Source organism: Muscardinus avellanarius, assembly GCF_963383645.1.
Source record: "Muscardinus avellanarius genome assembly, chromosome: 16".
Classification (NCBI taxonomy): Eukaryota; Metazoa; Chordata; class Mammalia; order Rodentia; family Gliridae; genus Muscardinus; species Muscardinus avellanarius.
In genome coordinates this window covers 48523176-48550519 of record NC_137802.1, presented here as the reverse complement: position 1 = coordinate 48550519, position 27344 = coordinate 48523176, and the positions used below count along the sequence as shown (strand labels likewise).

The 27344-nt window shown below is 45.8% G+C and overlaps 1 protein-coding gene across 1 annotated transcript; it reads left to right on the top strand.

Moving 5' to 3' along the window:
• Positions 1-693: 693 nt before the first annotated feature.
• CWC25 (CWC25 spliceosome associated protein homolog) lies at positions 694-26033 on the top strand (the record flags this gene model as incomplete). The annotated part of the gene is made up of 10 exons (XM_080713534.1): positions 694-711; positions 3628-3800; positions 15506-15742; positions 17094-17163; positions 18367-18494; positions 19734-19797; positions 20398-20609; positions 20912-21010; positions 22937-23098; positions 25919-26033. The coding sequence occupies 10 exons, from the start codon at positions 694-696 to the stop codon at positions 26031-26033; spliced, it is 1278 nt and encodes a 425-aa protein (XP_080569660.1).
• Positions 26034-27344: the final 1311 nt, after the last annotated feature.

Here is a 27344-nt window from a genome sequence, read left to right as displayed (position 1 = left end):
TGTTTCAAAATAAAGCCGGGCGTGGTGGCGCACTTGGCAGATTATAAAGGGTTGGAGCTGTGAAGCTGATGGACACCAGGTTGATGGTTACCATGGTAACAAGCCGCGCCCGAGGGTAACTCAACAGCCGCGCGTGTGTGGGTTGGTAGGGGGTACTGGGGATCGCACCCATGGGTAGTCTACCTCTGAGCTACACTCCCAGCCCTATTTTATTTTTTCTTTGGAAACAGGGTATCGCTATGTGGGCTGCTGAGGGTCTGGCTAAATCGCTGAGGCTGGCTCTATCCACCTGCGAGCCTCCTTTCTCAGCCTCCCAAGTCCTGGGATCACAGGCCTGCGCCCAGCGAGCTGCGGCGTTTTATCTGACGGTTCCGGACCTCAGGCGACCCGGCGACCGAGGCGGCCAACAGGACACCGCCGAGGGCGTGACAGCGGATCCCTAAACTTGGAGAAAACCACCAGCAACGCCTCCGTCACGCAGTGCGACAGCGGAGTCAAACGTCATCGCTCGGCGACGCGGACGCGCCAGTGTTACGCTGCTCCCGGAAGTGCTCTCCAGTACGGGCTGTGGAAAGTGGCAGCAGGTTCGGGGACCAGGTCCCGCCGGGCTGTCCCTGATCTCTTTCTCTGCGTTTCCTCTCGATCTCCCCTGAGTCTTCCAGATTCGCGCAGTGAGGAGGCGTCTCCACCATCATGGGGGGAGGAGACCTGGTAAGTGGAGGAGGCCTGGGCGGGGAGAGCCGAGGCCGGGGGCCGACTGGCGCTGGGGAGGGAAATGGGCTTCAGGTGGGGGCGGTAGAAAGGCGGGTAACCATGGTAACTCGGGCTGGCTTTTGGGCCGGAAGGGGGTAGCCCCGGAGAGGGGACGAAACCTTAGGACCACGCAGGGATGGGGCTGAGACTGCGAAGGTGCGGAGGTGTGTTGTGAACCGTGGCCGGTGGTGATTGTGGGCGCCTTGACGCGGCCCTCCACCTGGACATTCTGGCGTGACTAGGGATGGCGATGGTTGGAACCACGTCAAGGAAGGAGGCTGATATTGAGAAATGTCACACAGGCTTTGTTTTGTTTGTGTGTCTTGGGACACAGCTCACTTTCTTAGGAGTTCAGAGACCTGGGTTATAGTGTAGTGTGTGTGTGTGTGTGTGTGTGTGTGTGTGTGTGTGTGTTTGCGGGTCTGGGGATGGAACCCAGAGGCATTTGACCTCCGAGCTACACCCCCTGCCCTATTTCTTATTCTTTATTTTGAAGCAGGGTCTCACTGAGTTGCGAAGGGCCTCACTAAATAGCTGAGGCTGTCGGCGAACCGCGATCTTCCGGTCTCAGCCTCCCAAATGCTGGGATTACAAGCGTGCGCCACCACGCCCCGCTGTGTGTGTGTGTGTGTGTGGGGGGCACTGGTTATTGAACCCAGGGCTATTCTACCCCCGAGCTACACCCCCAGCCCTATTATTTATTTATTTATTTTTGCGGTACTGGGGATGGAACCCAGGGGCATTCTACCTCTGAGCTACACCCCCAGCCCTATTTTTTATTCTTTTATTTTTAAACAGGGTCTCATTGAGTTACAAAGGGCCTCACTAAGTTGCTGAGGCTGGCTGCAAATCACGATCCTCCTGTCTATGCCTTCCAAATGCTGGGATTACAAGGGTGTACCACCATGCTCGGCTCTATTTTTTATTCCTTATTTTGAAACAGTTTTACTGAGTGGCAAAGGGCCTCACTAAGTAGCTGAGGCTGTCCTTGAACCATGATCCCCCTGTCTGGGCCTCTCAAATGCTGGGATTATGAGCGTGTGCCGCCATGCCAGTGAAACAGGGTCTCACTAAATTACGGAGGGCCTTACTAAATTTACTAAATAGCTGAGGCTGGCTGTGAACCTGTGATCCTCTTGTCTTAGCCTTCCATGTACTGGGATTACAAGCTTGTGCCACCACACCTAGCTTATTTTTATTTTCAAACAGGGTCTAGCTAGATTGATTACTACTTGCAGAGTGAGTAACCTCACTACTTGCTGGGGCTGTCCTCAAACCTGCTATCCTCCTATTTTAGCCTGGCATTTTTTTTTTTTTTTAGGTCTGGGGATGGGACCCAGGGGCATTCGACCTCCAAGCTACACCTCCTGCCCTATTTTTTATTCTTTATTTTGAAGCAGGGTCTCACTAAGTTGCAGAGGGCCTAACTAAGTAGTAGCTGAGGCTGTCAGTGAACTGTGATCCTCTGGTCTCAGCCTCCTGAAAGCTGGGATTACAAATAGTGAGACGTTGTTTCCTAATAAGAACTGAAACTGGGCCTAGGGTGTAGCTTGGAGGTAGAAAGTCTCTGGGTTTAATCCCCAGTACCAAGTGTGCACCACCATGCCCAGCTAACCATGCCTTTTGAAGGGGCAATTAAATTAAATTAATTAATGTTTTTTTGCAGGACTGGGGATTAAACCCAGGGGCATTCTACCTCTGAGCTCCACCCCCAGCCCTATTTTTTCTGTTTTTTTTTTATTTTGAAACAGGGTGTCACTGAGCTGTAAAGGGCCTCACTAAGTAGCTGAGGCTGTCCTCAAACTGTGATCCTATTGTCTCAGCCTTCCAAATGCTGGGATTACAAGTGTGCGCCCCCACAGCCGGCTCTAAGGGAGCTATTTTAATACATACGTGAAGATGTATATCTTCAGGTCCTTATCGACTCTCTGCATTCTGATTTGTCATTACAGAGCTTTTGTCAGTATTTAGACCACTTTTATAAGTTCAATGGCTTAGAAGTTGGCCGTGGTAAGCTGGGCAAATAGTGAGACTCTCATCAACCTAGCAACACCCTGTTTCAAAATAAAAATATAATAGTGCTGGGGGTGTAGCTTGGAGGTAGAATGACCCTGGGTTCAATCCTTATAACAATAACAACAAAATGAAAACAAAAGAAAAAATAAGAAGGGTGGGGGTATCTCAGCGGTAGAATGCCTCTGGGTTCAATCTCCACTATTACAAAAACCAAAATGAAACAAAACAAGAATTGTCCTTAAACCAGGCATGGGGGCCCGTGCTTGTAATTGCAGTACTTGGGAGGCTGAGACAGGTTTGAAGCCAGCCTCAGCAACTTCGTGAGTTGCTGTTTCAAAATAAAAAACTAGGGGGGTAGTTCAGGGTCAGAATGTACCTGGTTCAATTCTCCACACACACCCCCATACACACCTCAAGAAAAGGAAGGTTGTATTCATAAGAATTTGCTTCATGCCAGTGAGTTCTGTTGCCTTTCAAAATAAATATGTTTCTCCTTCCCTGCCCCATTCCTCCTGGCTTGTTATCACCAACTCCCACTTGAGGCCACTGAACGCACAAGGTGTGTTCGAAGTGGTCTGCTCCATCCTTTACTTGAACACCTCTCCCCCATGTGTGAGAGATTATAGGATGCAAGCCTTGTCATTATTAAAGGCACCTCTCTCCTCCCCTGCCCTTTTTGGTACTGGAGATGGAGCCCAGGACCTCACACATGCTAGGTAAGTGTTCTGCCCAGCTGACTTTTATCTTGCTCTTCCCTGCCTGCCTTGGCATGCTCTGGCTAGCGGAGGGGCGAGCGAGGCCGGGCCGGTTAAGTTCATCACCCGCTGAATGGCTTTCCCCCTCTCCCATTCACCACAGAACCTGAAGAAGAGCTGGCACCCGCAGACCCTCCGCAATGTGGAGAAAGTGTGGAAGGCTGAGCAGAAGCATGAGGCAGAGCGGAAGAAGATTGAGGAGCTGCAGCGGGAGCTGCGAGAGGAGAGGGCCCGGGAAGAGATGCAGCGCTATGCAGAGGATGTCGGGGCTGTCAAGTATGAGAGGGCTGCGGGGCCTGGGGTGCAGGGACTTGGCAGCTGGCTGCAGGTGCCTCATCCAGCTGTGGCACCATAGTTAGGTGGGAAAGGGCCGGGGTTCTGGAGTCAGGCTGCCCTGGGTTCTAAGATCAGCTTTGCATGTAGCAGTGTGGAACTCTGGGAGCCTCGGTGACCTCGGTAGAACCAGCTGAGTCAGACTACACAAGTCCCTAAGGTTCGTGGAGGATCACATAACTCATAAATAACTTAGTGTAGCCACGCTCCTGGTGCACGGTTGGGGAGGGTTTTCTCGGCCTGCCTTTCCCTGTATGTTGAGGCCTCAGAACTCCTTTGATTACGTATGGCACGCTTGTTTTACTGGGGCAGAGCGGCCCCATGGGAGGAAGCGGATGTGTGTCTGACAGTGAAAGCGCTGTGATTGTGGACAGCCCCACTGGGTGTTAGTTTCTGCTTGTATAATATAGAATAGGCGTAGCAGATAAATACTTATCCTACTCATCTCATAAAAGGAAATGGGAATAATTTTTTCTTTTTTCTTTTTGGTACTGGGGATTGGAACCAGGGACACTCTACCACTGAGCTACACCTTCAGCCCTATTTTATTTATTTATTTTTGTAGGTCTGGGGATGGAACCCAGGGGCATTCTACCTCCGAGCGACACCCTCAGCCCTATTTTTTATTTCTTTATTTTGAAACAGAGTCTCACTGAGTTGCGGAGGGCCTCACTAAGTAGCTGAGTCTGTCCGCAAACCGCGATCCTCCCGTCTCAGCCTCCCAAATGCTGAGATTACAAGCATGTGCCGCCATGCCTGGCCTCAGCCTATTTTTTATTTTGAAATAAGGTCTTACTAAGTTGCGGAGGGCCTCACTAAGTAGCTGAGGCTGGCTGTGATCCACGATCATTGTGTCTCAGCCTCCCAAGTACTGGGATTACAAGTGTACACCACCATGCCTGGCTCTTTGTAAGTGTGTTTTGAGAAAATAAAAAGCATAGAATTTTCCTGGATTCAATCCCCAGTACCGAAGCCAGGCGTGGTGGCACACACTTGTAATCCCAGCATTCGGGAGGCTGAGACTGGAGGATCGCGGTTCGCGGACAGCCTAAGCTACTTAGTGAGGCTCTGAAACTTAGTGAGACCCTGTTTCAAGTAAAGAACAGTAGGACAGGGGATGTAGTTTGGAGGTCAAATGCCTCTGGGTTTCATCCCCAGACCGGCCAAAAAAAAAAAAAAAAAAAAAAAATCCCCAGTACCATAACACCCCCACCCCCACCAAAATAAATAAATAAATAGCATAAAATGTGCAGTATATTCCTAATGTCAGAGTGACATAAAAACTACAACTAGACTAAAACTGAGTAATTCCTACTGTCATTCCTCGTGTTCCTGTCCTCGAGGCAGAGGCTTCAGGGTGGTGTGCGGCTCACTCCCTCACCTCCCCGTTGGATATGTGGGCTTTTACTTATTTCACGACTAGAGGATTTGTGACATTCATAGTTGTGTGTGCGTGAGGATTTTGGAACTAAAGTAGGAGAACAATCACATTTTTTTAGGAAAATGAATTGGAGAAAAGGCCATTCTGACTTTTTGTGTTGTATGTGTGGTACTAGCAATTGAACTCAGGGACATTCTACCTCCAAGCTATACCCCAGCCCTATTTTTATTTTTATTTATTTTTTTAGTATTGGAGATTGAGTCCATAGGCATTCTACCTCTAAGTTATACCTCCAGCCTAGTTTTATTTCTTATTTGGAAACAGGGTCTCATTGAGTTATGGAGGGCCTCACTAAGTTGCTGAGGTTAACTTCAAATCTGTGATCCTCCTGTCTCAGCTTCCCAAGTACTAGGATTATAGACATTGTGCCACCAAAAACATTGGTCTTTTTATTTATTTGTTTAATTAATTATTTATTTATTTATTTATTTTATTTTTTGCAGGACTAGGGATGGAACCCAGGGGCATTCTACCTCTGAGCTACACCCCAGACCTATTTTTTATTATTTATTTATTTACTTATTTACTTATTTATTTATTGGTGGTACTGGGGATGGAACCCAGAGGCTTTCTACCTTTGGGGTATACTCCCAGACCTATTTTATACTTTATTTGGAAACAGTCTCACTAAGTTGCTGAGAGCCTCACTAAGTAGCCGAGGTTGGCTTCAAACCTGCGTGATCCTCCTGTCTGAGCCTCCTGAATGCTGGGATTACAAGTGTGCACCATGCCCGGCCTCCAGCCCTATTTTTTTTTTTTTTTGCGGGTTTAGGGATGGAACCCAGGGGCATTCGACCTCCGAGCTACACCCCCTTTCCTATTTCTTACTCTTTATTTTGAAACGAGGTCTCACTGAGTTGCAGAGGGCCTCACTAAGTAGCTGAGGCTGGCCACGAACCACAATTCTCTGGTCTCAGCCTCCCGAATGCTGGGATTACAAGTGTGCGTCACCACGCCCGGCTATTTATTTATTTTTAATAAGTTTTTATTGGTGCATTGTAGTAGCCCCTTTATTTAGATTGAATACTCATTATGAGAATTTTGTTTCCTTCTTCTGAAAAGTACTTTTTTTGTGTGGCACTGGGGATGGAACCCAGGGACATTCTTCCTCCAAGCTATACTCCCAGTCCCCCCCCTTTTTTTTTTTTTTTTTGATACTGGGGATGAAATTCAGGGGGATTCTAACTCTGAACTGAAGCCCCAGCCCATTTATTGTTCTTTATTTTGGAATAGAGTCTCACTGAGTTGCCAAGGGCCTCACTAAGTAGTAGCTGTCCATGAACCGCCATTCTCCTGTTTCAGCCTCCCAAATGGTGGGATTACAAATGTGTACCACCCATGCCTGGCTTCAGCCGTTTTTTTTTCTTTTTTCTTTGAGGGTTTGGGGATGGAATCCAGAGGTATTCGACCTCCGACCTATACCCCCTGCCCTATATTTTATTCTTTATTTTGAAACCAGGTCTCACTGAGTTGCAGAGGGCCTCACTAAGTATCTGAGGCTGTCCACAAACCGTGATCCTCCGGTCTCAGCCTCCCGAATGCTGGCATTACAAGCATGCACCACCACACCCGGCTTCAGCCCTATTTTTTATTCTGTATTTTTTTTTTTTTTTTTTTGGTGGTACTGGGTTTCCTGGAAGCCCTTCTACCTCCGGGCTACACTCCCACGGGCTACACTCCCAGACCTAGTTTTTAACTTTATGTGGAAACAGGGTCTCTTAAACCAGCGAGGCTGGCTCCGAACCAGCGCGATCCTCCTGTCTCTGCCTCCCAAGCGCGGGGATTACAAGCGTGTGCCACCACGCCCGGCTTATTCTGTATTTTGAAACAGGGTCTCTCTGAGTTACAAAGGACCTCACTAAGTAGTCGAGGCTGGCCTCAAACCTCAATCCTCCTGTCTCAGCCTCCCAAAGGCTGGGATTACAAGCATGCACCACCATACCCAGCTTCCCCATCTATTTTTTATTCTTTAAACTTTTTACTTTTTAAAATTTATTTTTATTTTTATTTTGGTGGTACTTGGGGTGGAACCCAGGGGCTTTTCTACCTCCGGGCTATATTCCCAGAACTATTTTATATTTTATTTGGAAACAGGGTCTCACTAAATTGTTGAGAACCTCACTAAGTAGCTGAACCTGGCTTTGAACCTGTGTGATCCTCCTGTCAGCCTCCCAAGTGCTGGGATTACAAGCGTGCACCACCATGCCTGGCTTTTATTCTTTTTTTTTTGTTTTTGTTTTTGTTTGTGGTACTGGGGCTGGAAATCAGGGGCATACTACCTCCGAGCTACACCCCAGCCCTAATTTTTATTCTTTTTTTTTTTTTTTTTTTGTGGCACTGGGGGTGGAACCCAGGGGCTTTCTACCTCCAGGCTATACTCCTAGACTTATTTTATACTTTCTTTGGAAACATGGTCTCACTAAGTTGCTGAGAGCCTCACTCAGTAGCTGAGGCTGGCTTTGAACCTGTGCGATCTTCCTGTCTCAGCCTCCCAAGCACTGGGATTACAAGCCTGTGCCACTACGCTCGGTTTATTCTTTATTTTGAAATAGGGTCTCATTGAGTTGCAAAGTAGTAGCTTAGGCTGTCTGTGAACTGCGATCCTCCTGTTTCAGCCTCCCAAATGCTGGGATTACTAGCGTGCGCCACCACACCTTGCTCCAGGGTTTTATTCTTTAATTTTTTTTTTTTTTTTTTTTGTGGTACTGGGGTTCCTGGAAGCCCTTCTACTTCCGGGCTACACTCCCAGACCTATTTTATATTTTTGAAACAGGGTCTCTTATGCCAGCGTGGCTGGCTTCGAACCTGCGCGATCCTCCTGTTTCCGCCTCCCAAGCGCGGGGATTACAAGCGTGCGTCACCACGCCCGGCTTTATTCTTTAATTTGAAAGAGGGTCTCACTAAGGTGCAGAAGGCCTCACTAAGTAGCTGAGGCTGTCTGTGAACCTGCGATCTTCTTGTCTCAGCCTCTCAAATACTAGGATTACAAATGTGCACCACCACGCCCGGCTAAAAATTATTTTGAAAGCTGGGTGTGGTGGCGCACGCTTGTAATCCTAGCATTTGGGAGGCTGAACCAGCCTCAGGTACTTAGTGAGGCCCTCTGCAACTTAGTGAGACCCTGTTTCTAAATAAAGAATAAAAAATAGGGCTGGGGGTGTAGCTTGAAGTTAGAATGCCCCTGAGTTCCATCCCCAGTACCACAAAAATAAATGAATAAATAAATAAATAGAAAGAAAGAATGATGAATGGATAAAAAAAAATAGGACTGGTTATAGTTCAGAGGTAGAATGCCCCTGGGTTCAGTTCCCAGTCCTGCAAGACAAGCTGAAAAACAAAAGTCAGCATGTGGGTACCCCCCCCCTTTGCTCTTTACTGCGGTTATATTTAGATAATCTGCTTATCCATCTGGCTGGTTTGTATAGTTCTTTGTGAAGTGTCATACTGTTAATTTATTCCATAAATCACCTTAACTATTTAATGACTCACTTACCGGGTTAAGGTAATCTTTCCTGTTTATGTACTGTATCTCAGAACAAAGAAAACCTCTAATACACATTGTAGGTTTCCAAATCACTCTCTCTTTTCTTTTCTTTTTTTTTTTTTTTTTGGTACTGAGGATGTAACCCAGAAGCATTCTACCTCCTAGCGACACCTCCAACCCTATTTTTTATTTTTTATTTTTTGAAACAGGGTCTCACTAAGTTGCTGAGAGCCTCACTAAGTAGCTGAGTCTGGCTTTGAACCTGCACGATCCTCCTGTCTCAGCCTCCCAAATGCTGGGATTACAAGCGTGCGCCACCACGCCTGGCTTCCAAATCACTCTCTGCAATAGTGTTTCTTTAGTATTTACTGATAATACTAGAAAATTAAATTCCAAGACAGTGTTCTATACTGTGTTTTCCAACCCTTACACTGGGGACTTAGAAGATTAAATAAATAAAGATGGGGCCAGGCCCACCCAGGCTGATTCCCTGGAGTACCAAGGTATTGTATGAAGGAAGGAAGGGCATCTTTGTTTTTTTTTTTTTTTTTGGTTATACTGGGGGTGGAACCCAGAGGCTTTCTACCTCCAGGCTATACTCCCAGACCTATTTTATATTTTATTTGGAAACAGGGTCTTACTAAGTTGCTGAGAGCCTCACTAAGTAGCTGAGGCTGGCTTCGAACCTGTGCGATCCTCCTGTTTCAGCCTCCCAAGAGCTGGGATTACAAGCGAGAGCCACCACACCTGGCGGCATATATGTATTCTAAAAGTCGGCCACTCTGGTATGGTGGTGTATGCCTGTGTTCCTAGTACTTGGGAAACTGAGACAGGAGGAAGGAAGGTTGAAGGCTAGCCTCAGCAACTTAGCATGGCCCTTCGTAACTGAGACCGTGTTTCAAAATTAAAATAAAATAAAAATAGGGCTGGAGGTATAGCTCAGAGGTACAATGCCCCTGCGTTCAATCCTCAATACAAATAAATAAATAAATAAATAAATAATTAAATATGAATGCCGGGCATGGTGGCGCACACCTGTAATCCCAGCATTTGGGAGGCTGAGACAGGAGGATCGTGGTTCACGGACAGCCTCAGCTACTACTTAGTGAGGCCCTCTGCAACTCAGTGAGACCCTGTTTCAAAATAAAGAATAAAAAATAGACCAGGGGATGTACCTCAGAGGTCGAATGCCCCTGGGTTCCATACCCAGAACTGAAAAAAAGAAATAAATGAATAAAATAAAAAATTCAGAGCAAGCCAGGAGTAGTGGTATGTGTCTATGATACCAGAATTTGGGAGGCTGAGACCAGAGGACCTACACTAGTGCATGGTAACTTATAAGAAGACCTTGTTTCAAAATAAAAAGGGCTGAGAGTATCGCTCAGAGGCAAAGTGGCCCTCGATTCAATCCCTAGTGCCACACACACAAGAAAGAAACCGAAAACCTCAGAATAATCACGAGAGACAGTAGTTACTGGCTGCATTTTCCATATGAGTAAATAGGGGTGCCAGAAGTAACTTGCCCAGAGTTGCCCAGCTGGTTAGCGGTGGAACCAGAAACCATGTTCTGTGGCCCTGGGGTCCCAGCTCTCCGACCCGTCTGGTAGAGGGCCTGAGTACCACTGAGGCAAGCTGATCCACTGACACTGGGTAGAGTCATGAAATGACTGCTCTATAGAGATATTGGCCTGAACCTTTCACAGCCTTTCTGCTGTGTGTGGCTCGGTGCCTTTCCCAGAGGCCTTTGCTCCCTCGCCCGCAGCCTCCTGGTCCTGCCTGTTCCTCTAGCCACTTCCTTTCCTCCATGCCCAGCTGCCTTCCTGAGAGCCGCCCAGCTCCCCTACGCCCCTGAGCTCCTTCAGCCCGTAGCGCAGTGTCTGCTTCATGCCGCTGGCTTTCACGTTTATCCCACACAGACCGTGTCTCCTATACTCAGCCATCGAGCGGGCCTTTCTGCTTGGTGTCCCCGAGGCTGCAGGATCACCCCGGCACACTGGCGTGAGCCCCGCTGGGTGCCTCGCTGGCCTGCGTGCCTCATGCAGCTCATCCTCTTGGCCCTGCTCACCTGTCTGACACATAGGAAGTATGCTGAGGAAATGTTGACAAATGAATAAATGAATCTTGACCCCCTACTTCCCATCCCTGTTAGTGTCAGGCACCCAGGGGCACGGTGTTCCCAGTCATCTTTGACGTATTTTTATTTTTACTTTTATGTTTACTTATTTATTTTTTTGTTTTTGGTAGAGAGGGTTGAACTCAGAGGCATTCTACCTCTAAGCTACAACTCTAGCCTGATTTTTTTTTTTTAAATGTGGTAATAGGGATGGAACCCAGGGGCATTCTACCTCCAAATTACACCCCTAGGCCTGTTTTTTTTTTTTTTTTTTTTTTTTTGTGTGTGTGTGTGTGTGGTACTGGGGGTGGAACCCAAGAGCTTTCTATCTCCGGGCTATACTCTTGGATCTATTTTATATTTTATTTGGAAATAGAGTCTCACTAACTTGCTGAGAGCCTCACTAAGTAGTTGAGGCTGGCTTCGAACCTGAGCAATCCTCCTGTCTCAGCCTCCAAGCACTGGGATTATAAGCGTGTGCTACCATGCCCAGCGAACACTATTTTTTATTCTTTTGTTTTGTTCTTGTGGTACTGGGGATGGAACCCAGGGGCTTTTCTACCTCTAGGCTATACTCCCAGACCTATTTTTATACTTTATTTGAAAACAGGATTTCACTAAGTTGCTGAGGTGGCTTCAAACCTGTGCGATCCTCCTGTCTCAGCCTCCCAAGTGCTGGGATTACCACCACACCCGGTTTTTATTCTTTATTTTGAAACAGGGTCTCACTGAGTTGCAAAGGGCCTCCCTAAGTAGCTGAGGCTGTCCTCGAAGTGTGATCCTCTTGTCTCAGCTTCCCCAATGCTGGGATTACAATTGTGCATGGGCTTCTTTATTCTTTCTTTTTTTCTTTCTTTATTTTTTGGTGGTACTGGGGATGGAACCCAGAGGCTTTCTAACTCCGGGCTACACTCCCAGACCTATTTTATGTTTTATTTGGAAACAGGGTCTCACAAAGTTGCTGAGAGCCTCACTAAGTAGCTAAGGCTGGCTTTGAACCTGTGTAATCCTTCTGTCTCAGCCTCCCAAGCACGGGGATCACAAATGTGCACCACCATGCCTGGCGTTTTATTCTTTATTTTGAAACAAGATGTCAGTAGGTTGCTGAGGGCCTTACAAAGTTGCTGAGGCTGTCCGCAAACCTGCAATCCTCCTGTTTCAGCTTCCCAAGTACTGGGACTACAGATGTGTGCCACCATACCTGGCACAAGGTGTTTTTTTTTTTAAACTGTCTATTTACTTCCTCAGACATTTTTTTTTTTTTTTTTGAGATAGGGTCCTGCTAAATTGCCAAGGCTGGCCTTGAATTTGCAGTCTCTCAGAGTCTCAAGTAGCTGGAATTATAAGCAAGAGCCACCATGCTCAGTACCACATGTGGCTTTAAAAACAGATAATAGCCGGGCATAGTGGCACATGCTTATAATTCTAGGCTGAGACAGAGGCTCACAGTTTTGCAGCCAGCCTCAGCTACTTATTGAGACCCTGTTTCAAAATAAGGAATAAAAATAGGGCTGGGGGTGTAGCTCAGAGGTAGAAGGCTCCAGATTGAATCCCCAGTACCACAAAACAACAACAACAACAAAACAGATTATAGCCAGATATAGTTCCAGTAATTACATCTGTGCCTGTAATTCCAGTACATGCAAGGCTGAGACAGAAGGATTTCATGTTTGAGGGTAGCCTCAGCAAGTAGTGAGACTCATCAATTTAGTAAGACCATGTTTCAAAGTAAAAGAAATGAGTAATTTGGTGGTAGAATTCTCATTCCCTGGGTTCAATCCTTAATACCATGCACACACACAATAAAGAAGCCAAGTGTGATGGGGCACACCTATAGTCCCAGTATTTAAGAGGCTGAAACAGGCGGAGTGCAGGTGTGAGGCCAGCGTAAACTTCGCAAGACCCTAGAATAGGGCTAGGGTTGTAGCTTAGAGGTAGAATGCCTCTTAATTTAAACCCTAGAACCACACAAAAAGAAAAGATATATAGTACCCCTAAATTCAGTCCCCAGTATCACACAAAAATAAATAAAATAAAAACAGACAATAACTTGATCTCCCCAAACCTTATCATTGAGCTATATTTGACTGTATTCAAAGTCTTGAGAACAAGGCCTTATTGATACTATTGATAATCTCCAAAATGCAGGGATGATAATTGAGTTAAAGGCAACTGAGGGTGTCTTCAGCCAACTGAGGACCATTGGGAAGCTGTGCAGAGGCAGGTCTTCTCAACAAGACACCAGCTCTTTCAGTTAAACCTAGGAAAGGCCACCTCTCAGGGCTGACACTAGCCACAGCCCCTGGCCCATCTCTAACTGCAGCCAGGCTCCTGCTGATATACTACTTGTTATGTAGAGTCTAAGCCTCCCGGCTGCAGAGCGGCCTCCTCATGGGCCTGATTTTAATTGCTATCAACTTCCCTCCTGGTCTGTGGTTTACTTTCACTGGAGAAGTAGGAAAACCTTTGATCTTTGAAAGACACCACCACTTATAGTACCCATCTTACAGGCCCCCACAGTCTTCCACAGTCCCCCAGGCACAGTTCTCTCAGGCACTCCACAATCCTAACTCCAAGATGTGAACGGTGTCGGGCAGCTGCATGGAGCCTGACCCAGCCGCCACAGTCAATTCAATTACAAACTGTAATGTTTCTCTAATGGATCCTTTAACAGGCAAAAAGAAGAAGAAGGAGGGGGTAAAACACAAAGACCAAAAACCAAAGTGTCGTGACCCTCCAGTTTTGTTTTTAAATTATTCTTATTAAAATGTTTGTGGAAGGCCGGGTGTGATGGTGCGTGTTTGTAATCCCCGCACTTGGGAGGCTGAGACAGGAGGACTGCACAGGTTTGAAGCCAGCCTCAGCTACTTAGTGAGGCTCTCAGCAACTTAGTGAGACTCTGTTTCCAAATAAAAATATAAAATAGGTCTGGGAGTATAGCCTGGAGGTAGAAAGCCTCTGGGTTCCAGCCCTAGTGCCACCAAAAAAAAAAAAAAAAAAAGTTTGTAGAAGCTGGGCATGGTGGCACACACTTGTAATCCCAGTATTCAGAAGGCAGAGACTAGAGGATCAGAGGATCATAGTTCGTACACAGCCTTAGCTACTTAGTGAGGTCCTTTGCAACTCAGTGAGACCCTGTTTCAAAAAAATTTTTAAAGCCCAGGCGTGGTAGTGCACACTTATAATCTCAGCATTTGGGAGGCTGAGATAGGAAGATCCTGGTTTGCAGCCAGCCTCAGCATACTACTTAGGCCCTCTGCAATTCACTGAGACCCTGTTTCAAAATAAATAATTAAAAATAGGGCTAGGGGTGTAGCTTGGAGGTAGAATGCCCCTGGGTTCTATCTCTAGTACCAAAAAAAAAAAAAAAATTAAAAAATAAAATAAAATAAATAAAAGACTAAAAATAGGGCAGGTGTGTAGAATGCCCTTAGGTTCTATCCCTGGTACTGCAAAAAAAAAAAAAAAAAAAAAAAAGTTTGTGGGGAGCCAAGCATGGTGGTGCACTCTTGTAATCCTAGTACTTGGGAGGCTGAGACCTGAGGATCGCAGGTCATGGACAGCTTCAGCTACTTAGTGAGGTCCTCTGCAACTTATTGAGACCCTGTTTCAAAATAAAGAATAAAAAAATCGGGCTGGGGGTGTAGCTCAGGGTATAATGCCTCTGGATTCAATAATCCCACTACTTAGGAAGCCAAGACAGCAGGATCATGATTCAAGGCTAGCCTTAGCGACTTAGTGACACCCTCAGCAACTTTGCAAGACTCTGTTTCAAAAACAAAACCTAAAAAGGGCAGAGGGTGTAGCTGAGAGGTAGAATATTCTTGGGTTCAATCCCTAGTACTCCCCTAAAAAAAAAAGTCAGGCATGGTGGTGCACACTTGTAATCCTAGTACTTGCAGTGACTGAAAAAAGAGGATCATAAGTTCAAGGCCAGCCTCAGCTACTTAGACCCTCTGCAACTTAGACCCTGTTTCAAAATAAAGAATAAAAAATAGAGCCGGGGATGTAGCTCAGAGGTAGAATATTCGCCCCTGGGTTCAACCCCTACTTCTGAAAAAAAAAAAAAAAAAAGAAAGAAAGAAAGAAAAAAGACCCTATTTCAAATTAACTAAGAAGGGCTGGGGTGTCAGTGACAGGCAGACGTCTCTGGGTTGAGTTTTCAGTACTTCCCCAAAGTCCTAAGCTCCATGAGGGCACACATGTTTCTCATGCCTGCCACATGGGAGTGAATGTGAGGTGCCCCTGGGCCTACAGCATCAGTCCTGTCTGATCAAGTTTTATGGGTGGGTTTGCAGGAGTCTGCATTTTCTTTGATTGTATTTATTATATTTTTGATTGTTTTATATATGTGTGTGTGTGTGTGTGTGTGTGTGTGTGTGTGTGGTACTGGGGGTGATACCCAGGGGCTTTCTACCTCTGGGCTATACTCCCAGACCTATTTTATACTTTATTTGGAAACAGGGTCTCACAAAGTTGCTGAGAGCCTCACTAAGTAGCTGAGGCTGGCTTTGAACCTGCGATCCTCCTGTCTCAGCCTCCCAAGCGCTGGGATTACAAGTGTGCGCCACCACGTCCGGCTTGTATAATTTTTCTTTTTTTTTAACTAGGAAAAAAGAAGAAAAGTTGGACTGGATGTACCAGGGCCCTGGTGGGATGGTGAACCGTGATGAGTACCTGCTGGGGCGTCCGATTGACAAGTACGTTTTCGAGAAGATGGATGAGAAGGAGGCAGGCTGTTCTTCTGAGACTGGACTCCTCCCAGGCTCTCTCTTTGCTCCATCTGGTGCTAGCTCCCTTCTTGACATGGCCAGCAAAATCCGGGAGGACCCACTCTTTATCATCAGGTACTGTTTTTTTTTTTGGTTTTTTTTTTTTTTGGTACTGGGGGTGGAACCCAAGGTAGAAAGCCCAGAGGTAGGGCTTTCTACCTCTGGGCTATACTCCCAGACCTATTTCCTATTTTATCTGGAAACAGGGTCTCACTAAGTTGCTGAGAGTAGCTGAGGCTGGCTTCGAACCTGTGTGATCCTCCTGTCTCAGCCTCCCAAGTGCTGGAATTATGAGCATGCGCCACCCCGCCCAACAGTACAGAGATTTTCAAAGTCAAAAATAAAGGGGCTAGGGGTATAGCTTGGAGGTAGTATGCCCCTGGCTTTAATCCCTGGTAACTAATACACACACACACACACACACACACACACACACACACACATGCATATACACACACTTTGGAGTGGAGGAGCTGGGCGTGGTGGCTCACGCTTGTTATCCCAGTACTTGGGAAGCAGGCACAGGAAGATTGGAGGTTCATGGCCAGCCTCAGCAATTTAGCAAGATACTCAGCAATCTAGCAGACCCTGTTTCAAAAAAAGAATAAAAAATAGTGCTGGAGGTGAAGCTGGAAGGTAGAATGCCCCTGGTTCAATCCCTAGTACAGCCAAAAAACAAAAACAAAGAATAAAATAGGAAGCCAGGTGTGGTGGCACACGCTTGTAATCCCAGCATTCGGGAGGCTGAGACCGGAGGATCGCGGTTCACAGCCAGCCTCAGCTACTTAGTGAGGCCCTCTGCAACTCAGTGAGACCCTGTTTAAAAAATAAAGAAGAAAAAATAGGGTAGTGGGTGTTGCTTGGAGGTTGAATGCCCCTAGGTTCCATCCCCAGACCCGCAAAAATAAAATAAAATAAAAATAAAATATGGCTGGAGGTGTAGCTCAGAGGTAAAACGCCCCTGAGTTCAATCCCCAGTACTGCAAAAAATAAAAATAAATAAATAAAGGCCGGGCGTGGTGGTGCACACTTATAATCCCCGTGCTTGGGAGGCGGAGACAGGAGGATCACACAGGTTCAAAGCCAGCCTCACTGGCTCAAGAAACTCTGTTTCCAAATAAAAATATAAAAGTAGGTCTGGGAGTTTAGCCTGGAGGTAGAAGGGTTTCCAGGAACCCCAGTACCACCAAAAAATAAATAAGTAAGTAAGTAAATAAATAAATAAAAATAAAAATAAATTTAAAAAAGAATAAAAAATAGAGCTGAGGCTGTAGCTCAGAGGTAGAATGCTGCTGGGTTCAATCCCCAATACTGCAAAAATATCCAACAACAACAACAACAACAACAACAACAATAATTTGGAGAGGAAAATGGTTTAATCCTTTTCCAACATAAATAGTAGATTTTTATAATTTCTCCTATTTAGGAAGAAAGAGGAGGAGAAAAAAAGAGAAGTACTGAACAATCCTGTGAAAATGAAGAAAATCAAAGAATTGGTAAGTTGTAAATCAAATAAGTAGAAAAGGTTTATTTATTTAGCTACTTGATATTAGATATTCTCTGTTTTGTTGTTGTTGTTTGTTTTGTTTTGTTTTGTTTTGTTTTGTGGTACTGGGGATGGAACCTAGGGGCATTCTACCTCTGAGCTACACTCCAGTCCTATTTTTTATTCTTTACTTTTTTTTTTTTTTTTTTTTTTTGAGGGTCTGGGGATGGAACCCAAAGGTATTCTACCTCCGAGCTACATCACCTGCCCTATTTTTTTATTCTTTATTTTGAAACAGGGTTTCACTGAGTTGCAGAGGGCCTCACTAAGTAGCTGAGGCTGTCTACAAACTGTGATCCTCCTGTTTCAGCCTCCTGAATGCTGGGATTACAAGCGTATGTGCCACCATGCCAGGCTTGAAGTGTTCATTTAATAAGTTTAATTAAACTTGATTTCCTCTTTTGTCTTCTGTTTGGAAAAATGCCAAGTGTTTTCATGTTTTCTGGAAAAGATGGGTCTTGGCTATTCCTGTAGAAAGCAAGATCACGCAGTGTGTTCAGGAGGCCAGAGTGTGTCATTGGTTGTATAAAGCTTCCAGGATCCACTTATCATTCACATGACATGCTATGTGATTGCTCTTGGATTAGTTGGTAAGGAAAATTAAAGACTGACCTTGCAGTCTTCCTTCCTTCCTTCCTTTGTATTTTTTCTTTCTTTCTTTTCTCTTCTTTCTTGCGGTACTAGAGATTGAACTCAAGGGCATTCTACTTCTGAGCTGCACCCCCAGCCCTATTTTTTATTCTTTATTTTGAAACAGGGTCTCACTGAGTAGTCGAGGCTGGCCGTGAACCTGCTGCGATCTTCCTGTCTCAGCCTCCCAAGTACTGGAATTACAAGTGTGTGCTACCATGCTGGGTGCAGTCCTTAATTTCTTTCAGTGGAATTGGAATTCTTTTGAATAAATGAAGGGAAACGCCTAGGCAGTGATTCTGGGGTCTGTTTAAAACACACTGATTCCTAGCCTGCCTACCAGAGGCTGTGTTTGGGAGTGTAGATGCATTTGTGTATAACCGGGTTTGTTGACAGGGAACTTCTGATGATGTCCTGGACCCCTGTCAAGGCATGAGTCTGACAGTTTGTGCGTGGTCCAGTCCCCTCAGGGGACTGACAGGGCCTCAATTACCTTGTCTGATTATGTTCTGGCATTTCCTAGTTGCAAATGAGTCTGGAAAAAAAGGAGAAGAAAAAAAAGAAGGAGAAGAAAAAGAAGCACAAGAAACACAAGCACCGAGGCTCAAGTAGCGACCGCTCCAGCAGCGAGGATGAGCACAGCCGGGGGAGGTGACTCACGTGCCCATTCATTCCTTCTTGCCATGGGAGGAACTGGGCGAGTGCCCTATCCTGGGAACTCCCAGCCACTGGGGTTTCCACAGGGAGCACTCACAAGTGGGCCTGTGCCTCGGAGCTTGTCCTCTAGCCCTAGAATTCCTGGGAGATGCTAGCTGTGGGTGGGCCCTTGGAGTGCTACTGGAGGGAGATCCTTAAGAGAGCTGACTTTAGCCTCACTGATCTTAGGCTAGACCTCCTGGTGTGACTTTTTTTTTGTTTTGTTTTTGGCAGTACTGGGGATTGAGCCCTGAGTTACACCCCCAGCCCCATGTTTTATTCTTTATTTTTGAAACAGGGTCTCACTAAGTTGTGGAGGGTCTCACTGAGTAGCTGAGGCTAGCCACGAGCCTGTGATGCTCCTGTCTCAGTCTCCCAAGTACTGGGATTACAAGGATGCACCACCATTCCTGGCTAAGTGTGACTCTTTTATCTCAACTTGAGTCCTCAGAACTGATAGGGTTTGTTGCTGTGATGGTGGTACTGGGGATTAAACCCAGGGGCATTCTACCTCTGAGCTACACTTCCAGCCCCATTTTTTTTTTTTTTTTATTATTCTTTATTTTGAAACAGGGTCTCACAAGTTGCCGAGGGCCTTACTAAGTAGCTGAGGCTGACTGCAAATCTGCGATCCTCCTGTCTCAGCCTCCCACGTACTGGGATTACAAGCGTGTACCACCATACCTGGCTATACCTCCAACCCTTTTTATTTTAAATTTTGAAACGGGGTCTCGCCAAGTTACTGTGAACTGCCTTGAACCCGTGGTTCTCCTGTTTCAGCCTCCCAGGTACTGGGATTACAGGCACCTGGCTGCTCTGGGTTTTATGAAGGCTTTTTTGTAATGGATTAGTGAGCCTGTGTGGGCCCATTCTGTGTCTTTCCATCTCCCCTATGGGAGTAGTCGGCTCTGTTGCTGCTGCTGACTCACGATTTGTCCCTAGAATAGCAACATGAGGTGAGAGGAGAATGTGTTCGGGCTGAGAAGCTCGGCCCACAGCTTTTCACAGGAAAAACTTGACTATGCTGATGCATTTTCCAGCAAACACAGTCCAAACAGACAACACTGCCACGTAATGGCTGGGAGGTGGGAGGGTCAACTGGAAGCAGGTGCGTGTTTCCATGTGAGCTGTTTAAACTGACCAAGATGCATTTTTCTTTTTCACTGAGTGTGTATGTGTGTTTTAATTTCTTAGATCTCAAAAGAAGACAACAAATTCCTTTCCTGTTTTGTCCAAAGTCCCTGGCTATGGCTTACAGGTAAGGATGTAGGTTCCTCAAAAGGAGTGACATGGGAGTGGAAGATGCCACCTTGACAACTGCAGATAGAAGGGAGTTAGGCAGAGAAGGCTGGGGCCGGGGCTGCCACTTCTGCACCCTGAGCCTCTTACCATGGCCCAGGGTTCTCTGAGCAGAGGAGAAATCACTACTGGAGCACTTAACCATTCTGCCCATCCCTCTGCAGATAATTTATGTAAACTGAATACTTTCTTTTTCTTTGGTACTTGGGATAGAACCCAGGGACATTCTTCCTCTGAGCTACCTCAGCCCTATTTTATTTTTATCTGGAAAAAGGGTCTCACTAGGTTAAGAAGTCTTAACTACTAGCCAAGGCTGTCTTTGAACCTGCGATCCTCCTGTCTCAGCCTCCCAAGTACTGATGGGATTACATGCTTTTGCCACCATGCCCAGCTCTTTAAGGGGATTCTGAAGATTATTTTCCTATGTGTGTACACTCATCTGTAGTCTCTGTTGGCTCCTTACTTTCGTTTGATCTTTTCCTGTTTCACTCGATTTCCTCTTGAATGACTGAACTTTCCCATGAATAGTTTCTCTTCTCTTCCTTTTTTCATGATACAGATCAGGGACTCTGACCGCAACCAGGCACTGCAGGGTCCTCTGATGGCCAGACAAAAGGGAGTGTATGGGGTGAAGAACCGGTCCAGGTCCAGAAGCTCCTCCCCGTCCCCCTCCAGACACGCCAGCAAGAGGAGCAGCAGAGAAGCTGGCTCTCGGGACAGGAGGTCTCGATCCCTTGGCAGGAGGTCGCGGTCCCCAAGGCCCAGAAGACTGTGAGTGTGGGGATTCACTGGGGAATAACCTGTGACTGAGGCCTGGTCACAGCAGGGGCTTGCTTCCAGTGACTCCCATCCACTGACTTTCCCAAATATCGTTGCTTCACTGTTTCCTTTACATCATATTTTTCTTAAACTGCCATGTAAAGCTTGATCCCTCGAACCATGTATTCATAGGAATATATGCCCTCTCTTCTCTTCCATTTATAATTTTTGGATGAGATGGCTCTTCTCCCATCATTTGAGGGATATGTTATTAACTCTGTTGAAAAGGCTCTTCCTCTCTGTGTCCATTACAGGCATAACTCTAAGGTTAACAGGAGGGAGAGGGGCGAGTCCAAGAGCCCATCTCCTAAAAGAGAGGTCTACCAGAGGAGGCATGCTCCTGGATACACGAGGTGAGCTGGGAGCAGAGGAGGTGGAAGTTCAGCACCTACAGGCCCTAATAGAGGAGTGGCTTCTACCAGGAAAGTAGACGATCTGTTTGACCTCTGCCAAACTGTTATACATCTGCTCAATGTTTTTTGTATGTGTGGTACTGGGGCTGGAACCCTGAAATCCTTTTCCATTGAGCTACATCCCAAGCCCTTATTTTATTTTATTTTATTTTGCGGTACTGGGGATAGAACCCAGGGGCATTCTCCCTCTGAGCTACACCCAGCCCTTTATTTTGAAACAGGGTCTCAGAGTTGCAAAGGGCCTTACTTAGTAGCTGAGGCTGTCTGAGAACCAAGATCCTTTTGTTTCAGCTTCCCAAATGCTGGGATTACAGGCGTGTGCCGCCATGCTTGGCAGGCTTCTGGCATTTTGGTTTAATACTAAAGTGACATACTCTGGACACATCCACGACTTGTTTTTTTTTGTTTTTTTTTTTTTTTTTGCAGTACTGGGTAGGAACCCAGGGGCATTGTACCTCCAAGCTACGCCCCCAGCCCTAATTTTATTTTTTATTTTTTGAAACAGAGTCTCACTGAGTTGCAAAGAGCCTCCCTAAGTAGCTGAGGCTGTCCTTGAACCACAATCCTCTGGTCACAGCCTCCTGAATGCTGGGATTATAAGTGTGTACCACCATGCCCAGACCTATTTTCTTTTCTTTTTTTTTTTTGGTGGTAATGAGGATGGAATCCAGGGCCATTCTACCTCTGAGCTACACCCCCTGCCCTATTTTTTATTCTTTATTTTTTTGAAACAGAGTCTCACTAAGTTGCAAAGGACTTCACTAAGTAGCTGAGGCTGTCTGTAAACCATGATTCTCTAGTCTCAGCCTCCTGAATGCTGGGATTACAAGTGTGTGCCACCATGCCCGGCTTCCTACTTTTTTTTTTTTTTTTTAAGATTTAAAGAAGTTTATTAGAAAGATAGAAATACAGAAAATAGAAATACAGCCCCATCCCAAAATGGCATGGGGGGGTGACTCAAAATGAATACACCCGGCTCCCTACTTTTTAATTCTTTATTTTGAAACAGGGTCTCACTGAGTTGCAAAGGGCCTCACTAAGAAGTAGCTGAGGCTGTCCACAAACCATGATCCTCCTGTCTCAGCCTCCCAAATGGTGAGATTACAAGCATATTCCACCACACCCGGCCCTGTTTATAAATTAAAAAAAAAAAAAGCCGGGCATGGTAGTGCATGCTTGTAATCGCAGCATTTGGGAGGTTGAGACAGGAGGGTCGTGGTTCATGGACAGCCTCAGCTATTTATTTATTTATTTATTTATTTATTTATTTATTTATTTATTTATTTTGGTGGTACTGGGGTTCCTGGAAGCCCTTCTACCTCCGGGACACACTTCCACGGGCTACACTCCCAGACCTATTTTTTTAACCTTTTCATTTGGAAACAGGGTCTCTTAAGCCAGTGAGGCTGGCTTCGAACCTGCGCGATCCTCCTGTCTCTGCCTCCCAAGCGCGGGGATTACAAGCGTGTGCCACCACGCCCAACCAGCCTCAGCTATTTAGTGATGCCCTTTGCAACTCAGTGAAACCCTGTTTCAAAAGAATAAGAAATAGGCAGGAGGTGTAGCTCTGAGGTAGAATACCCCTCGGTGCTATACCCAGTACTGTAAAAAAAAAAAAAAAAAAGGGCTGGGATGTAGTGCAGTGGTAGAGCACCCCTGAGTTCATTCTCCAGTCCATGCCCCCAACACACACACATGATCTTATAAGGAAGGAAACTCAGGCTGGGTGGCCCTGGGCTGGGCATTTCCTGGGGGCAGGCCATGGGCCAGAGAGCCCTGGTCTTGCCTGACTTCTGTTTCTTTGTGCTGCTTTCTTTTTTACTAGTAGAAAGGTCGAACTGATAGGATGGTTTTTGTGTTCAACAGAAAACTGTCAGCAGAAGAACTAGAACAAAAACGGCAGGAGATGATGGAAAACGCCAAGTGGCGGGAGGAGGAGAGGCTGAACATCCTCAAGAGGCACGCAAGGGAGGACGAACGGGAGCAGAGGCTGGAGAAGCTGGACTCCCGGGACGGGAAATTCATCCAGTGAGTGCATCTTCCTCCTGCCTAGGCTCCGCAGGCATGGTCTCTATGCGGTGGTCTGTTTTCTGCATCTAAGCAGGAAGAACTGGGAGCTCAGCTTTGAGACTTTCTTTTTTGTTTGTGTGGTACATGGGATTGAAGCCAGTGGCATTCTACCTCCAAAATACACCTCAAGCTCTATTTTTTTATGTGTGTGTATGGTACTGGGGGTGGAACCTAGGGGCTTTTCTATCTCTGGGCTATACTCCTAGACCTATTTTATACTTTATTTGGAAACAGGGTCTCATTAAGTTGCTGAGAGCCCCACTAAGTAGCTGAGGCTGGCTTCGAACCTGTGTGATCCTCCTGTTTCAGCCTCCCAAGTGCTGGGATTATAAATGTGTGCCACCACGTCCAGCCCAGCTCTATTTTTTTATTCTTTATTTTGAAACAGGGTCTCACTGAGTTGCAAAGGGCCTCACTAAGTAGTAGCTGAGACTGTGAACTATGATCCTCCTGTCTCAGCCTCCCAAATGCTGGGATTACAAGCATGTGCCACCACCCCTGGCTCACGGCCCTATTTTTTCTTTCCTTCCTTCCTTCCTTCCTTCCTTCCATCTTTCCTTTCTCTTTCTTTCTTTCTTTCCTTCCTTCTTTCTTTCTTTCTTTGTACTAGAGGTAGAACCCAGAGGTTTTCTACCTCGGGGCTATACTCCCAGACCTATTTTATATTTTATTTGGAAACAGGGTCTCGCTAAGTTGCTGAGAGCCTCACCTAGTAGCTGAGGCTGGCTTCGAACCTGTGCAATCCTCCTGTCTCAGCCTCCCAAGCGCAGGGATTACAAGTGTGCGTCACCACGCCCAGTTTATTCTTTATTTTGAAACAAGGCCTCATTAAGTTGTAGAAAGCCAGCCAGGTGTGGTGGTACAATTTAGTAATCCCAGTACTTGGGAGGCTGAGACAGGAGGATTGCAGGTTCACGGTCAGTCTCAGCTACTTAGTGAGACCCTGTTTCACAATAAAGAATATAAATAGGGCTGGGGGTGTAGCTCAGAGGTAGAATGCCCCTGGGTTTAATCCCCAGTACCACAAAAGGGATTTTTTTGTGTGAGGCAGATAGCCTCACAAGTTACTGTGATTGGCCACAAACTTGTGATCCTGCCATTTCAGCCTCCCAAGTAGTAAGATTATAAGCATGCGCCACCATGCCCGGCTGAGACCACCTTTCTAACTGCTCCCAGAATCTGACCAGGAAGTGGGGAGGTCTTCTGATTTGAAAAAGGAAGAAACAAATGGCATTTTTTTTTCTTTTTTTCTTTTTTGGCAGTAGTGGGGGTAGAACCCAGGGACATTCAACCTCCAAGCTACATCCCAGTCCTATTTTTTATTTATTTTGAAACAGGGTCTCACTGAGTTGCAGAGGGCCTCACTAAATAGCTGAGGCTGTCCGCGAACTGTGATCCTCCTGTCTCAGCCTCCCGAATGCTGGGATTATAAGCATTCACTACCACACTCGGCTCAAATTGGTATATTTTCTTAATCACTAAAATTTCTTGGCCTTCCTTTTAAATAAGAATTAATGAGCTGGGTGTGGTGGCACATGCTTGTAATCCCAGCATTTGGGAAGCTTGAGACAGGAGGATCATTGTTCAAGGACAGCCTTAGCTACTTAGTGAGCCTTTTGCAACTCAGTGAGACCCTATTTCTTTCTTTCTTTTTTTTTTTTTGTGTGGTACTGGGGTTCCTGGAAGCCCTTCTACTTCCGGGCTACACTCCCAGACCTATTTTATATTTTTACCTGGAAACAGGGTCTCTTAAGCCAGTGCAGCTGGCTTCGATCCTGCGCGATCCTCCTTTCTCCACCTCCCAAACACAGGGATTACAAGCGTGCGCCACCACGCCTGGCAGTGAGACCCTATTTCAAAAAATAAAGAATAAAGCCAGGCGTGGTGGCGCACGCTTGTAATCCCAGCATTCGAGAGGGTGAGACAGGAGGATTGCAGTTCGCGGACAGTCTTAGCTACTTAGTGAGGCCCTCTGCAACCTAGTGAGACCCTGTTTAAAAAGAAACAATAAAAAATAAGGCTGGGGTATAGTTCAGAGGTAGAATGCCCCTGGGTTCCATCTCCAGTACTACCAAAAAAAAAAAAAAAAAAAAAAAAAGAGCTGGGGTGTAGTTCAGAGGTAGAATGCCCCTGGGTTCAACCACTAGTACCAGGAAAAAAAAAAAAAAAAAAAAAAGGAAAAAAAAGAAAGAAAAAAGAATTAATGGTTCAAGACTTTTTCCAATGAGATTTTGACTTACTTTCCAAAACAGATGAATTTTTCTTTAATGGATTTTTTTTCTTTTTTCTTTTTGCCGGTCTGGGGATGGAACCCAGGGGCATTTGACCTCCGAGCTATACCCCCTGCCCTATTTTTTATTCTTTATTTTGAAACCGGGTCTCACTGAGTTGCAGAGGGCCTCACTAAGTAGCTGAGGCTGTCCACGAACTGTGATCCTCCGGTCTCAGCCTCCCCAAAATTTTGTTCTTTATTTTTAAAAGGGTTTTACTAAGTTGCAGAGGGCCTCACTAAGTAGCTGAGGCTGTCCACAAACCGTGATCCTCCAGTCTCAGCCTCCCGAATGCTGGGATTAAAAGCGTGCGCCAGCACGCCCGGCTCTTAATGGGTATTTAAAAAATTTGGTTCCTGATGGAGTCACTTGAAAATGGTCTCTGTGAGCTTAAGAGAGCTTGTGTTTCTGAAGCTGCTTTATGACTAGCAACCTGTTTGTTCTGATTTTTCCGGAGTCGACCAGTTAACAAATGTTTTGTATTTCCATTCCCTTCTTCTCTTCGTAGCCGTATGAAGCTAGAAAGCGCATCTACTTCTTCCCTGGAGGATCGGGTAAAGCGAAATATCCACTCTCTGCAGAGAACCTCATTTGCTCTGGAGAAAAACTTTATGAAAAGATGAAAAGTATCTCCCTTACTTGTTTTCCTGAATTTTCCAGGGAGGCTGCCAACCCCTTAAAAATTCTCTTTATAAGAGCTCAAATGACTTCTTCCACAGATGTCAAACCAGCACTGTTCAAAGTGACCCTTGTCCATTGATTCCTGAAACATCTTACTTCCTTTGAGAACCAGTATGACCTGATTATGGGACCCTGAGTTACTTTCACTGGGTGTAGATTGGGTTTTGCTTGGGTTTTGGTGGCAGGTGCTGGACCGTGCCCGCGTGAGTGCTTATCCTGCTGGGGAGGCCACTCCCTGGGCTTGTGATGCACACCACACCTTTCCTCTCTCATCTGTGTGAACAGACCTATCAAAAACCTCTCTCTAGAGCCACCCAGTTAGATATACTTATTGGGATAAATGAACATTTACATGATTTAGTAAATAGTGTGACAGAATGATGTCAGGTTAGGGCAGAGCTAAGAGAATGACAAAGAAGCTGGAAGAGAAAACCATAAAAAGCCCTAAATTAATTGTTAAGTATTTGGTATTTGAATTGTAAAAGTATAATGCATATATGTACAAATGTATGATTCTTTTAACATGCTTTAAAAAGTTTAGCTTTGTGAGAATACTCTTGTTTGGTAAGTGACTTTATTATGTATAGAACACCTGCATTGAACCTTGTTACATAGCACAGTAAGGCAGGTCAGCTCAGTTTTCTCTGAGTTGGGCAGGTTTATGAAGAGATGGGTTTACTAATAGAATCTAGGGTAACCATCCTTTTCCACTGCTTAGTGTCCAGTATATGGGCAGCTGTGTAGTCAAGTGGTTTTAGGAAGCCCAGCGTGGTGGGGCACATATATAATCCCAGTACTTGGGAGGCTGTGACAAGAGGGCCCAGGTTTGAAGCCAGCCTCAGCAACTTAGTAACACCTTCTTCATCTTAGACCCTGTTACCAAATTAAAAGAAGAAAAAAGGCTGGAGGTGTAGCTCAGAGGTAGAATGACTCTGGGTTCAATCCCCAGCTCCACAAAAAAGAAAAAAAAAAAAAAAAGATTTTAGGAGTCAGGACCACGTTGCTAATATGCTGTGCTCTCTGACTCCTAAAAGAAAGTAAAATGGAAGCTGTTTACTTCAGAGCTTCTTTTTTTCATCATGTGTTATTTTTTACTACAATTCAAGATTTTCAGGAGTTGCTATTTTTTAGATATTAAAAACAGAAAACAAGCAGGGCGTGGTGGTGCGTGTTTGTAATCCCAGCACTTGGGAGGCTGAGACAGGAGGATCGCACAGGTTTGAAGCCAGCCTCGGCTACTTAGTGAGGCTCTC